At 40.7% G+C, this 14,533-nt stretch overlaps 1 protein-coding gene across 1 annotated transcript; it reads right to left on the bottom strand.

Moving 5' to 3' along the window:
* Positions 1–12,883: 12,883 nt before the first annotated feature.
* On the bottom strand, positions 12,884–14,017 carry LOC142349234 (uncharacterized). The gene has a single exon (XM_075400659.1). It carries the CDS (start codon positions 14,010–14,012, stop codon positions 12,978–12,980), a length of 1,035 nt encoding a protein of 344 aa, XP_075256774.1. The 5' UTR covers positions 14,013–14,017; the 3' UTR covers positions 12,884–12,977.
* Between the last annotated feature and the right edge of the window lie 516 nt (positions 14,018–14,533).

Below are 14,533 nucleotides of genomic sequence, written 5' to 3'. Positions count from 1 at the left end.
AGTTTTAAATAAAACATAATATCCAACTAAAAACAGATAAATTGCTCACGAACGACTTATGGACAATCAATTTTATTGCTGCTTGCTTAAACGGGGCATTAGGTGTACGAAGGGGCCTATATAACTTATATAACTAGTGCTTCTATAGGCAAAAATCGAGATAGTTTTTGTTTGACATTCAAAAATAAACTACTGTCGTCACTTGGAGTTCCTCGGCTTGGTGTTCCTCTAGCGAGCAATTTACATCAAGAAAAAATCGAAAAATCAAGCGTGATGGAAGCAAAAACAGTCAAGCAAAAATTGTGCACCAAAAAGACAGACGACTAAAAACTAAAATAAAATAATAGACCTCATGATATACAGTTAATAGCATAAAGTTGCAACACTATCGAACGTTTCAAAGGTCAAGTTCAAACCTATAAAAAACAGTTATCAGCATATTGATACTTATTTGCATGTCAGGAGTTTTACAAAGTTCGCTAGCGTTGCAATTTTATGGTACTAACTATAAACTTTTAAAGAAAAACGGACGAGGTATTCAAGCAAAAACCAAATACAGGGACTGCTTTTTGGATTTAAAGGAATGCTGGAGCAGAACCAATTTGTTTAGAGACGTACTCCATATTGCCATTGTGAGCGTATAATTAATTGTCTAAGAGAGCGCGAGATGGTCACATTGGATTTAAACTGCAAATTTAAACATGTATTTGGTCACTTGAATTAAGATGTTTGAATCATCCTAAACTTGACCAACAAAACAACCCTTTTGTTTTAAAAAAACCTATTTCTGCAAAGAGGGTTGGTAACGAGTGTGCATATCAAATACTGCGTCGTATAATTGTACTCTAATTTTTGCGTCAGCAGGTTATAATGACCAATTAGAGCTAATTAGACAAACTAACTGATAAAAATACGAAAAATATTTTTTTATTAAAAACGTCTAATAACAGAGTGATCTTCTGAAAAAAATTGTTTCCGAAATCTATTTTGTCTGTGACATTTTTTTGACAAACCTGTTGTAACTATAGGCACAAAAACTTAGAGAGTTGCTTAATTGGTAGATACTGATAAGTGGAATTTTTTGACACAAATACCAAAGTCCGTTAAATTTTGCGCAAAGAAAAACGCAAAAAACATCAAATACAAGATAGCTGTCTGCTAACGAAACAACTTTGACTTGATCATCAATAATATCGACTGACAATATAGAACCTTCCCCCCGTTACCGGCAGTGAGGACAACACGAACTGCGATCACTTCACGAGGTGCATTATCTGTGAAAAACACAAATTATCCGTATTTCTTCCAACAAATCTAAGTAGGTTAGATAGATTATTGAGATGTATATGTAAACAACAAACAGTATTACATAACGGCATCATAATCTCACTCACCACAATTCAGATCAGGTTAACCGAATTTCACCTCGGATTTTACCACAATTTCCAGAAATTTCATGAAACGTCTAAAAAATCTGAAAAAGTACGTTCTTCATATGTTAATCGAAATAGAAATTTCAAGAAAAGCAACCCTTAACTTCTAACACAGTGCAAAGTTGTGGCGCCAAGATAGTGTACCTGAAACCAAAATATTTTTTGTTGTTTCAAAGTACAAAGCTATTTTCGATTATTAAGCGCCGAAGATTTGTGGCTTTCCAACAAGCAAGTGACTATTCCTAATGGTGATTAAGAAACCATGAAAGGTCAAACACTTCAATTTCAAATCAATCAGCAGTTCCGATCAGGACCATTCTTTCCAAAAAGAGCCGCAAAAATTGAACATCCCAATAACAGAGCAGACAGGTCATTTAAAAAGTGATGAAAACTTTAATGCATAGTTCGGTAACAGTTCAAACTCAAATGTTATTACCAAAACAAATTATACCAAATTCAAGCTTATTATTAACCTTTGGTTGCACACTTAATTTTTCCAACCTTTCTTTTGAAATGGTTAAATAATTATGCGAGTATGGCCTTTTCTCTAGACCAAATGGAAAATTTTATGCGCATCCTGAACAAAGAAGGTAGTAAGATTGGTAATTGTTAAAAGTTAGGGTAATGATGTAATAGGGCAATTGTTTCTAAAAATACTGGTGAAATTTCCCACTGAGACCAAAACTCAGTTCAAAACTGATAGCAAACTTAATATATTATACGGTCAGAATTCAAGTTCAAGTGCATACGCACTATAAACTCAGTAAAACTGTAGTTCGGACGATTCAATTCAACTTTTTTCGACATATAGAAAGCATAACAACGTGTAAGCATTAGTGTAAGCATTAAGACGTACAAAGCAACAAGTGGAACTTAGACGGCAAGATTTTTTGTTGTTCATTTAACAGGTTTTTTGTCTGATGTCATTGACGTCAAAATCAGTTCGTATTCAATCGGCAATTGTCTAGAAAACCTAAAAATATTAAGCCGAAAACCAGCTTAATCGATACATATCATGGTTCTATTTACTTAGAATTAGGTTAAATGAACTTTTTCGGAACATTCTACGTATATTAGAACGTATTTAATTCTTATTTTAAAGTTTAGAAATACTCGAATCTGATTGGCTAAAATTCGTTGTTTTATTTACTTCGTAACATCCTCCGGCCCGGAAGAAGATGTTGGGAAAACTGGTACAAGTTTTACAAGCGGGCGGACGAGTGAACCGGTCGACGTACGTAAAACGGCGGAGCGCGCGACGCTATCGGAGCCGTAACGGAGTTCCACAATCCGAGCGGTTGGGTAGTAACCCCTAGGGTTGGTTTCTTCAACTATCCAAACCAAGTCACCGGTCTTAAGGTGTTGCTCGGCAGGCGTCTGCCACTTAGAACGTCGGTTCAGCGTCGGTACGTACTCTTTGATCCAACGGGACCAGATCGCATTAGCGTACGACTGCGCACGGGCGTAACGTTTACGATGGTCAAGCTCATTATTGCCGACAACAGACGGAATACCGGTAGAGTATTCTCCTAAAAGAAAGTGGTTGGGCGTTAAAGCGTTCAAATCGCACGGATCGGCGCTTACGGGTGTTAAAGGACGCGAATTGAGAGCATTCTCCACGAGACAAAAGGTAGTATGCAGCACTTCATCCGTGAGGCGACGCGTGCCAAGAATAGTATACAACACGCGCTTGAAGCTGCGTACCAACCTCTCCCAGATACCACCTTGATGTGGTGCGCTGGGTGGATTGAACCTCCACTTTATACCTTTGTGAGCGAGCTCAGCTGCAATGTTGACAACGTTCCACTTTTCAATACTTTCTCGGAGTTCTTTCTCCGCTCCAATAAAGTTAGTGCCATTGTCCGACCAAATCATGGCAGGTGTACCCCTGCGTGACACAAACCGCTCAACTCCCATAACACAAGAACTGGTGTCCATGGATGTAACTATCTCGACATGGACAGCGCGAGTAGTGAGACAGGTGAAGAGGAAGCCCCACCTTTTCTCGGTAGTACGGCGGACAGTAACATAGAATGGCCCAAAGTAGTCAACGCCAGTGTTCGTGAAGGGAGGAGACTGGTAAGCAAGTCTCTCCTTAGGTAAGTCAGACATGATTGGTTGCATAGTTACAGCTTGGAATTCTCGGCATCTCAGGCAGTGTGCTTTGATGGAACGCAAGGATGATCTTAGTTTCAGTACTGTGTAGTGTTCCTGCACAATTGATCTTAGGTATTCAACGCCCTGATGATAATGCTTTACGTGCGTGTGTTCAAGGAACAGTTTTACAAACGGATGAAGTGCATCTAAGATGATTGGGTACTTTACGTTAAACCCAACTTCAGTTAACCGCTTGATGCGGCCCGTGGAACGGATTAGCCCATTTGGACTAATAAACGGTGAATGTGGAGCAATTCGGCTACTCCGTTTAACGAATTTATTGTCAATGAGATCTTTTCTTTCGGCTTCAAAAGACTCTCCTTGCACCAAATACTGTAGATGACGCTCGGCTTCGTCAAGCTCAGTAGGGTCGGTAATGCTACCATCGGGGTTACGGTAGCCGGCATGTTTCGGCAAAAGCCGGAGAACGTACGCGGCAATGCGCAAGTACTTTTGATAAGAACTAAACTTATCAAATGGGAATAACGACGGAACGGGAGTTGTCTGTTTTTTAACAGATGTAGCGAGAGAGACAGTGTCTTCTATGATGACTGCTTGGTTGACGCCAAGTTTGATGTTATTAATGACGTCTTTGTTCGGCACGAAAGGGAACCTTGTGTTAATTAAGAAATGTGGACCATTGACCCAACTGCTTAGTTGCAAAACCTCAGCGGACATTCCACGCGTGCCAGCGTCAGCTGGATTATCCTTAGTTGCGACGTGGTTCCATTGGTCAACGCTGGTATACTCCAAAATTTCACAAACGCGGTTTGCAACAAAGATTGGTTGCTTTTCATTAGAGTTTATCCACTGAAGAACGGTCGTGCTGTCTGTCCACATGAATACTTGGTTAACAGTTACAGTAAGTGCCTGAATAATTTCGTTCTTCAGCCGAGCGGCAAGTAGAGCTGCTTGCAATTCCAGTTTAGGGACAGTCAATACTTTCATTGGCGCCACGCGCGCTTTCCCCAAAACAAACGCAAGCTCTGTTTTTATCTTGCCCGTAGGGGTTGTTACTCGGGCTCGAAGAAATGCAACGGCACTGAAAATATCCTGAGAACTGTCACCGAACATATGCAACTCTGTATTATCAAAGGGTCCACTAAAGTAACTTCGAGGAATTTTGATGTTTTCAAGCTTTGGTAAGTCCGCACTCCAGACTAAAAATCTTTGAACCATGTCCTGTGGGAGCTCGTCATCCCATTGCTGTCCTGTGGCACGCCAGATGTCTTTTAAGAGCAATCGCGCACCGACGGTAAACGGTGCGACAAGACCAATGGGGTCAAAGACTTTCGAGACAAGACTTAAGACCAAGCGTTGCGTGAGGGACTTGGTGATAGCGCAGCTTGTACCCCTACTCACAACTAAAGTGTCATTAGTGTGATCCCACTTTAATCCTAGCACATGCGATGAATCCTCCTGACATGAAACAATAACCTTGGGCTCAGTAGATTGAGGCGAACCATCAATTCGATCAGCCAGATTTTGCACATTGCTTACAAACTTTGTAAGCTTGAACCCACCGAGATGGAGAAGATGTACCAATTCCTTCGATCTATTGATGGCTTTCTCAGGAGACTCCACTGAGTCAAGGTAATCGTCCATGTAGAAGTTTTCAAGGACGGCTTTTGCAGCTTCGGGGTAAAACTTGGCATTGTCTCTCGCAGTGCGTTGTAATGCATAGTTGGCGCATGTGGGCGAGTCTTTAGCCCCGAATATATGGCGCGTATATTGATACACTACAACGTTAGTTGTGGGGTCCTCCCGCCACAGAAAGCGAAGCGATGGTTGGTCTGATGGTAATACACCAACCTGTAGAAACATTCCCTCGATGTCGGCAGAGACGGCATATGTATGTTGTCGGAAGCGAAGAAGTACGTAAATAAGGTTTTGGAGCAGATCAGGGCCAGTGAGCAAAAATTTATTCAGTGAGGCGCCATGAAATTTTGCTGCTCCATTGAGCACCCTACGCACCTTATCCGGTTTGTTCGGGTTTAAAACCGGATGGTGGGGTAGGTACCACTCTTTATCGGACCGATTCTCAACCTTGTGAGCGTCCGGAACCTCAATTACATATCCCTTGTTTAGGTCTTCCTTGATGGTACTAGTATACTTCTCTCTAAGGTCTTCATCCTTAGCCAATCGTTTTCCGAGAGATTTTAGTTGCACAAGGGATGAGAAGTAATTGTTTGGGAGCTTGGTGTTATCTGCTGCCCAAAGCATTCCGACATCGTATCTCAGGCCATTGTGTATGGTGGTACTCTCAAGGATCTCGTGAGCCCTTGCGTCTGCTGCAGATCTGGAGTCGACCTGCTTGTTTGCTCCGAATGATTCAATGTCGTACCATGACTTTACTTGACTTGCTAACTCATTGTCATGTTCGATATTCACTTTAAAGCACGTTGAGGTTAAACAAGAACTTGATGGTAACGGACCGCTTAAGACCCAACCTATGGGTAAGCGTACGGCAACGGGTGAACGCTTCTCATCGGCAGAGAAGTATTCTAACGGGCGGATGGCATGATAGACATCTTGTCCGAGTATCATCTCAATGTCTTTATAGGAATATGTCACGGGATCAAGGACTGCTAAGTGTGGGTAAGTCTCCTGCAGGGCCTGTACATTAATTATATCAGAGCCGACGTTCAGACTCTCTTTAACGAAAGGGTTGATGGTAAATGGTTCGAAATCTTGATGTTCTCTTGGTTTCACAGTGACTTCAACAATCCTAGTGTCAACTACTTCTTCGGTATTAATACCTTTGACAGTTAGCTTTAGTGCTTTACCGTGCAAACCGAGTCTATCTGCGAGACTACCGGCCACCCAAGAGTTACTGCAGGCGGTATCACACAATACTAAAGCCTTGGTATCTAAACCGGAGGAACTGACCAACTGCAACTCCGTTACCTGAAGGAGGCCCTTAACATCAGTAACAGATGACATTGTTGTGGTCTTATTAGACGGCTGTTGACTAGTAGTTGCTTTACTTTGACCTGTGTTGCCAGGTGACTGGATAGTATTGGGATTTGTCGACTGTTTTGTTGGGAAAACCCTATCTGCTCCATGCAATAGTGTGTTATGCGAACTATTGCACCCTTCTGCTCGGCACTTTCTTGGTTGAGGGCACTGGCGGAATGTGTGCTTGTCCCGTAAGCACGAAAAGCAAAGTTTGTTATCCGCCACCAACTTAGCTCTCTGGGTTGGAGTCTTTTCCTTGAAAACTCGACACTCCCATAGCCGGTGGTTACCTTTGCATACAATGCATCGAAAGTAAGTATTTGTGGAAGCAGATGGCATTTGCTTCTTTGTTTCCCTTTGTTGCGAATTTGATGCAAACACTTTTGAGGCTGTTTTGGTCTTGGTTACTGAAGTGATGTTCTCTTCAGGTTTGGCCTTGGTTGCGCTTTGTTTCATAAGATCATGGGCCTCAGCCTTTTCTTTAAGCCAATCGTTAAAGTCAAGGAGGGTAGGCTTAACCCAGTGCTTCTTAACCGTAAAGAGTGACCATGACTCTTTCATGTTTGGTGGTAACTTCTGTACCGCTTGGTTAAGTAGGGAAGCGCTCTTCAAATCAGCATCATATGATAACGACTTGAAAACCCCAACGAGACTGGATATTGCAGCAGAATAGTTTATGATGTTATCACTATTGTGCATTTTAAGAGGTGGAAAACTGCTTAGTTTATCCAAGTGTGCACTTACGACTGCCTGTGGCTGGCCAAATTTACGTTCCAAAGTCCTTAGTGCATCCTTGTACATTAAACCACAGTAAGCAAACTCGGCGATTGCAATCTTTGCTTTACCAGTGACGAGTGTCTTAAGGTATGTCAATTTAACGTCATCAGTGAGCGTTTGCGAGTCGATCGCGCTTTTGAATTGACCATACCACTCATGCCACTTTAATGGGTCGCCATTAAACTCTGCAAGTTTCCACTCGGGCAAAGGGTCGTTTCTCTTGCTTGTTATTGCATCAGCTAATTCCCTAATCAATGACGCATTGTCCTGTATCGGAGGGGCAGGTGCAGACACCTGCGGACCGCTCCAACTCAACGGAGTGGGCCCAACATAGGGGTATGTTGGCTGAAAAACCGGAGTGGCTAAACCAGGTACAACATTAGTAGTCGCGATCAGGTTTTCCTGCTGCGCGCCTAACGGTGATTGCATATCAATCAAAGGGGGCGAATTGTGATAAGTTCGTGGTGGAACATAAGTGCTTGATGGTGCGATATGGGCGTGTACATTTGGAGGCAGACTATTCACGGTGGTTGTGTTTTGATTGACTATTGACGGTCTGTGCTGTGGAAACCGCCAATGACTCATATTTGGCACAAAGTTCTGGCCAAGAGGGATATTGGGCATAGTTAGGAAAGGAGGAGCAACAGAACGTATTACTTTGTTTACTCGGTTATTATTATTCTGAAATGTTTTGACGAGAGGCTGATTATCCAAAGTGACTTGTGGGATGGGAGCAGTGAGGTTAGGTGCGAAGACTGGGTTCGGAATGGGAAGGACGTTAGGATGAGCGGGTTCGGAGTTGTGCTGTTGAATGTTTGGACTTGGTGGGGCGCTTGGGTGCAGGGGAACGTTGATTGTGGGGGCTGGATGATTTGTCGAAAAAGGAGGAAGAGTGGCGTTTGGTGCTCGGGGGACAAAATTAATTTGTTGTTGGGATAATATTCGCTGGGCCAAATTATTCATCGGCAGACTTGATGTTTCAGGTCCCCTGGATTGTGCGTGTGGAAAAAACTCGGATGCATTATTTTGATTTTCTTGTGGTGCGAACGTCTGTGGTGGAATGGGCTGTTGAATGGGCGGTGAAGAAGCCCCTGGGGCGTGTACAGAAGGTGGCTGACTATCCGCGGTTCCTTGGTTAGTTATGGTTGGAAGCGCCACGCCTTGCTGGCCTGTTTGATCCATTTGCGCCCTTAGGTGCGCCTGGTACAACGCCTGTGTGTTAGCAGCAGCCAAAAAATTTTCAGGTGGCGTATAATATGGATCGAGTTGCTGTAAGGTCTCAACGCTTAAAAAGTAATTGCCTCGACAATTTTTTGGAATCGAATGCCTTGAAATGTCAGTGTCGTGATCATCCACTGCTTCGCCGTTATTATGGCTAGGGCATTCTGGAGGGTCTTTCGTAATCTCTGGTTCACCAGTGTTCTCGTTGTTATTAAAACTTAAAGCAAGTGAGGTGTTGATCCAATCCTGGACAGCCTTTTCACTTCTCATTGAGCTCCTAGCACTTGCAGTTGTTTCAGAGTGGCTACCTTTGGAAACGGCGTCCAGCAGTTCAAATTCTTGCAGAGTTGCCTCTGCCAACCGTTTCCTGTTGCTTTCCTCCAGTTCATCTAATTCCATTTGCTTTTTCTGTTTAGCAAGGCGAATGGCTGCCTCATTCTGTTTTTCAATTTCTTCGCGCTTCATTTTGGCAATTACGTAATCATGTTTACGCTGACTAGATGTTTTTGACGAGGTCATCAATGAGGGAAGTCTAGAACGAATGGAAGCCCTCGGTTCCTGAAACTCACTCACTTTATCATCAGCAGAGTTGATGTAGTTTCGTGCTGAAGCGAGGATCTTGTCGTTCTTAGTTGTCATTGCCTCCAAGTAAGACTCTAATGAAGGAACAAGTGCACTTGGATCCTCCGTTTTTCCAGCAAATGCAATCAGGTCCTCATTTTTGTCTACAACAGTCATAAATGCTTCGTTGCATTTTGTTACTAGGCGTTCAACTTTCACTCGCCTACTTTGACTATTTATACAATGAAGAATATCTTCATGTATAGCATGCAGTTCGGCCTCACGCTTTGACCTGGCAGCGTACAACTTTTTGACTTTTTGATCAAGACTATTAGACATCATGATGTTATTATTTCCAAAGACCAGCAATCCTACCACTGCACACGGTTATATTTTATATGCACACTCCAAACAAACCTAATACACGCAAAACGAACCCAACGCAAAAGACACCAAACACAGCACACTGTAGACAGTCTGTAAACCAAACCGCCCAAAGAGCAGGAAATGTCGTCGAGCACCCAGTGCCAGACAAAAACAAAAGTGGAGCGCTGAACGCTATGCGCTCAACGCAGAGGGAGACAAAGGACACGCGGGAAGTCGAGCGAGCAACGCGCGACGAAACGGAGACGTTACGGACGGGAAGTCGAGCGAGCAACGCGCGACGCGACGGAAACGGGACAGACGAGAGGTCGAGCGAGCAGTGCGCGACGGAACGGAAACGGGACGTGCGGGAAAGCGGGTGGAAAACGTGCTACGCAACGAAACGGGACGGTGGGAGAGAACGGGCGGGAATTGAGGTTGGATAGAACTATGTTAGCAGACCACAGCAAAAACTCAAGCAAACAACCTAGCCGTAACTCCAGAACAAACTTAAGTCACATCCCAGGAAGAAGGAGAGAAACTACTGCAAGAAACTCTAAAATAGTTCATAATTGGTTTATAACGACAAATTTAACGACAAACTAATTTACGGCAATGCAGTAGTACACTAAAAGAATGAAAAGGTCGAGAAATTAACTAGCCAGAATAAACTTAAGTCACATCCTAGCAAAACCCAAACCAAAACAAACAATCAGCATACTAACGGTATTAAACAAACTACAGCAAAATTGAATAAATTACAATAGTGTATTTGTAGACTAAGATAGTTGGAAAAGTCAAGAAACAACCCAGCCGTAACTCGAGAATAAACTTAAGTCACACCCTGGAAGGCAACAAGACCAACCCAACTAGCAATCATACAGGTACACACAAACATAAAGCAGCAAAATAAATATACTTCAACAGAAAGGCTAGTAAATTAGTAAAGTTGAAAAGTCAAAGGGCAATCCAGCCGTAACTCGAGAATAAACTTAAGTCACACCCTAGAAAGCTATAAGACCTAAACAACAAACCAGCATACTAGCATACTCAACATACTACAGCAAAAATAACAACAAACTTCATCACATATGATATACTAAATTGAAATCCGGAAAAAAGCGGAAGAAAACGAAAAGCGGAGTGTTGGGAGAGCGACGTTATTGAAAAAACGGAACACGGAAAACTAAAAAGCGAAAGGACGAAAAGGACGCGGGCAAAACGGTTCATAAACGATCGACGAGAAAAATTATGGGAATCCGATTTTTTTTTTTGTAGGCCGGAGGTTGTGAAAATTTTCACAACTTTTTCTTGTTAATTGAGTTTCACTCAATTTACGAACCTTCTTGCTGGAAAATTGATTTTGACAACTTTGTCAAAATTTCTGCTGTTGTCCAAATTTTCTCTATTTTTGGTCAATTTTTTGCGATTTCTTGAAAACGGAACGGTAATCCACTAAACTGGACAACTTTATGCTAGAAAATACGGTTTATCAATATTCGGTATTGATTTTCTAAAATTTTTAGAATTGCCTCAAAATTGACCAAAAATTTTCAAAATTGAAGAATTTAGTATAATGTTTTCCCTATTTTCTCTATATCAGAGGTATTTTTTTGATATACGAACCGACTTGATCACTTTTTACAAACTTTCGACAATTCGACCAAAAATTTTCAAAATCGATGTTTTTCGTCTCAAAAATTATGTTAGTGGGGGCTCCTTATCAATAATTTCTACAAAGAATTGTTTATCTCTCCATGTAAAATGAAAATAAGGGGTTGGGTTTCTTGCCGTCTAAATTAGTCTTTAATTAATTCAATGCAAAAAAATAGAGTTTTGGTTCTGTCTTACAGTTTTTTCGGAGTTTCGCTGCAGACGATTCCTTTGGGAGCGTTTCACCACAATCTTAGTGATTGCTTTCTATTTCTCGCATTGAAGGTGTCCATGAGTTAAGGTTGTGTGTAGTGTAAGTTGCCCACGTCTATGTTTGTCCGTTTGTCCATGTTTGTCTATGTTTGTTCGTATAGGCTAGGATCCTATCAATTCCGGGATGTCGTACAACCGTTGCGGATTTCTCCAGATGACAGCCCAATCTAGGAGCTTCTATCAGCCCCTCTCCTCCTTGCGGGCACGCCATTTCAAAATCACTAGATCAGCTCACAGTTAGAGACTCAGTACAATTCATCTGAGCGAATGTATACACTGGTCTGATCTGAAGTGTCTATGTGGACATGGCAATCAATACTCTTTACTGCTAATATGATGACATTGGTTTATTTAAAATTGAGATCCATTAATCGAAACAGAAACACATTCCTATTTATTTCGATTGGTGGCACGTTTTGATACGATTAACACAACAATTGGTAACAGTGTTCGTTAAACGGTCGCGGCACCAATATAAACTCAGTAAAACTGTAGTTCGGACGATTCAATTCAACTTTTTTCGACATATAGAAAGCATAACAACGTGTAAGCATTAGTGTAAGCATTAAGACGTACAAAGCAACAAGTGGAACTTAGACGGCAAGATTTTTTGTTGTTCATTTAACAGGTTTTTTGTCTGATGTCATTGACGTCAAAATCAGTTCGTATTCAATCGGCAATTGTCTAGAAAACCTAAAAATATTAAGCCGAAAACCAGCTTAATCGATACATATCATGGTTCTATTTACTTAGAATTAGGTTAAATGAACTTTTTCGGAACATTCTACGTATATTAGAACGTATTTAATTCTTATTTTAAAGTTTAGAAATACTCGAATCTGATTGGCTAAAATTCGTTGTTTTATTTACTTCGTAACACGCACAGAAACGATACCCAAGTCAAGTTTACTATCAAACTGTGGTTGCTCACTTCAATATTTTTTTTGCAATAATTGTTTCGACAATTCATACTACCTCATTACTCTACATTTCTATTATAAGAATAGAACAAAAAAAATGACAGAAACTATGTCTTTTGACAACCAAAAATCTCAAATTGCGTCAATCAAAATTCGCATTTAAAAGCAAAAACTAAACCCAGCACTTTGTGGTAGACACTCAAAAAGCTTATTTGAACTCGCAATTATTAAAACATTCAACAAAATTCTCCAAAAAAAACAGATGTTTTCTTAGTCAGCTTTTTTATGCAACAAATTTGTTGGTCAAACACTGTTCCGGTAGTTTTCGATCAAAGCTCAGGGTATTTTTTGAGCAAATTTCCCAAGTAACTTTAGCTTCAGTTCTGTAAGTTTTCAACAATAACAAAATTAGTACACAAAAGCACTATTTTTAACGCTAAAAATTGAAAACAATTTAAACTCCTCGTCTTAATTTTTCACATATAATTTCCCGAATTTTAATCACGAAGCAGAGCTCATTAGCTAATTGATATACGAAAAGGGTTCAAAGCAATGTTCAGCTGGCAGTCAAATGACCTGATTGGTTAAAATTTCAATTAAAAACTATAAATAAATCAAATCAATAATTATCAACTAATCAATCTGAAATTAAAACAAGGCATCATTTCAACATTTGTGCTTTCGCCTCCAGACTTGTTATTTTCTGAGACAATTTTTCGTTCAGTTCTTTAAGTTTCTCATCATCAAATGATTTCACAATCTTTTCAAACTTATCAATTCGAGCATTCAAATCCATCATTGCTTCACTTTGCGGATGTGTACTTTGGTCACATGACTTTTGCGCCGATTTCGATTTTTTAACTTTCTTTTTATTCACGGTCAACTCGCCCAATTTTGAAATTTTTCCAATTGATGCCAATGCGTCGAGAAGACATTGAGTCGTATTAACGTCAACAGTTGACTTGCTCTGGACGTGTTTTCCCAGCGTAGTTTTTTGAAGCTCGGGAACATTGACAAAGCCATCAAAATTTGGCACCTGAACAACATTGCCATTACAGTCATGTACAACCGATTGGTTTATATCTAAGTTACAATGGAGTTGTTCTAATAACTTTTCTAAAACCTTCTGTTGCTGGGTAATTAACTTCCACGTTCTAGTGACTTCAATTTTCAGTTGATCAACTGACATTGATTTAATTTGATCCCGCCTCATGAAATCAGGTGAAGATTTCGGAACATGTTTGGTCATACAAACTTTCTCCATATTAACAAGCTGTTCACGCTTTTTCTGCAACAGCTCGGGGGCATTTTGTAGTTTAGACCAATCAGATCTCGCTTTCGTTAACAAATCAGCTTTTCGTTTATTGCCTTCGAGCAAAGTTTGAATCTCTTTTTCGTACTGCGCGACCTCGTCTTCTCTCAGCTTTAGAGTTCTAGAATATTCGCCTTTTAGATCATTGACCTTTTCACTCAGACCGCTGAGCTGTTCTTCACAAGCTTGTCGCAATTTTTGTTCAACTTCCAGTTTTTGCAACGAAGGGTGTAACTTATCGTGTAAGTAATTTGCTACCAAGACCAGAACTTTTTCACATTGCGACCCGTGAACCAAAGAGTTATCGTTTAATTGAGCCTCGATAGCATCCCTAATTTTCAAATTTGCATCATTGTCAGCAGAAACTCTTTCTTTATCTCCCATCAAAGCTCTATAAACGAAAGAAAACTTACCGTATGTTGCAACTGTGGCCATTAAAAAATAAATTCGAAAGACTTATCAACCAAAAAATTATAAATAATTTACTTACAGACTCAGTTAAGTGCCTTAATAGACTCACGCCGCCAAGTTCAATTGCCAACATCCTAGTAAAGGTTGAGCTGGAAAATTCAATTAAAAAAGCGCGAGAACATATGAACCGACTAACGTTAAATGAATTATATTACTATTGAACATCTAACCTAGGTTCGAGTCTGTTTAAGCCAGTGTCAGGGCAAAAAAAAACCAATGCCAAAATACTCAACGTGACAAATCGAGCATTCAAGACTCTCAATACTTGCAAAGATTTGACTAATGAATGAGTATAGCAATGGGGGAATTTGTCTCTTGAATTTGTTTTCACTTGGCCCAGCCTGCTTCGTGTAATACGCGCAACGTCTGTTACTTCTAATGCAGCATTTTAGTTCATACTTTGTTATCCTGCTTCAAGATAAGAATGATTGCTG

Source organism: Convolutriloba macropyga, chromosome 11 (assembly GCF_964194025.1).
Source record: "Convolutriloba macropyga chromosome 11, txConMacr16.3, whole genome shotgun sequence".
In the NCBI taxonomy this organism is placed as follows: Eukaryota; Metazoa; Xenacoelomorpha; order Acoela; family Convolutidae; genus Convolutriloba; species Convolutriloba macropyga.
Note: the sequence above shows the minus strand (reverse complement) of the source record. Positions and strands in the feature narration are given on the sequence as shown.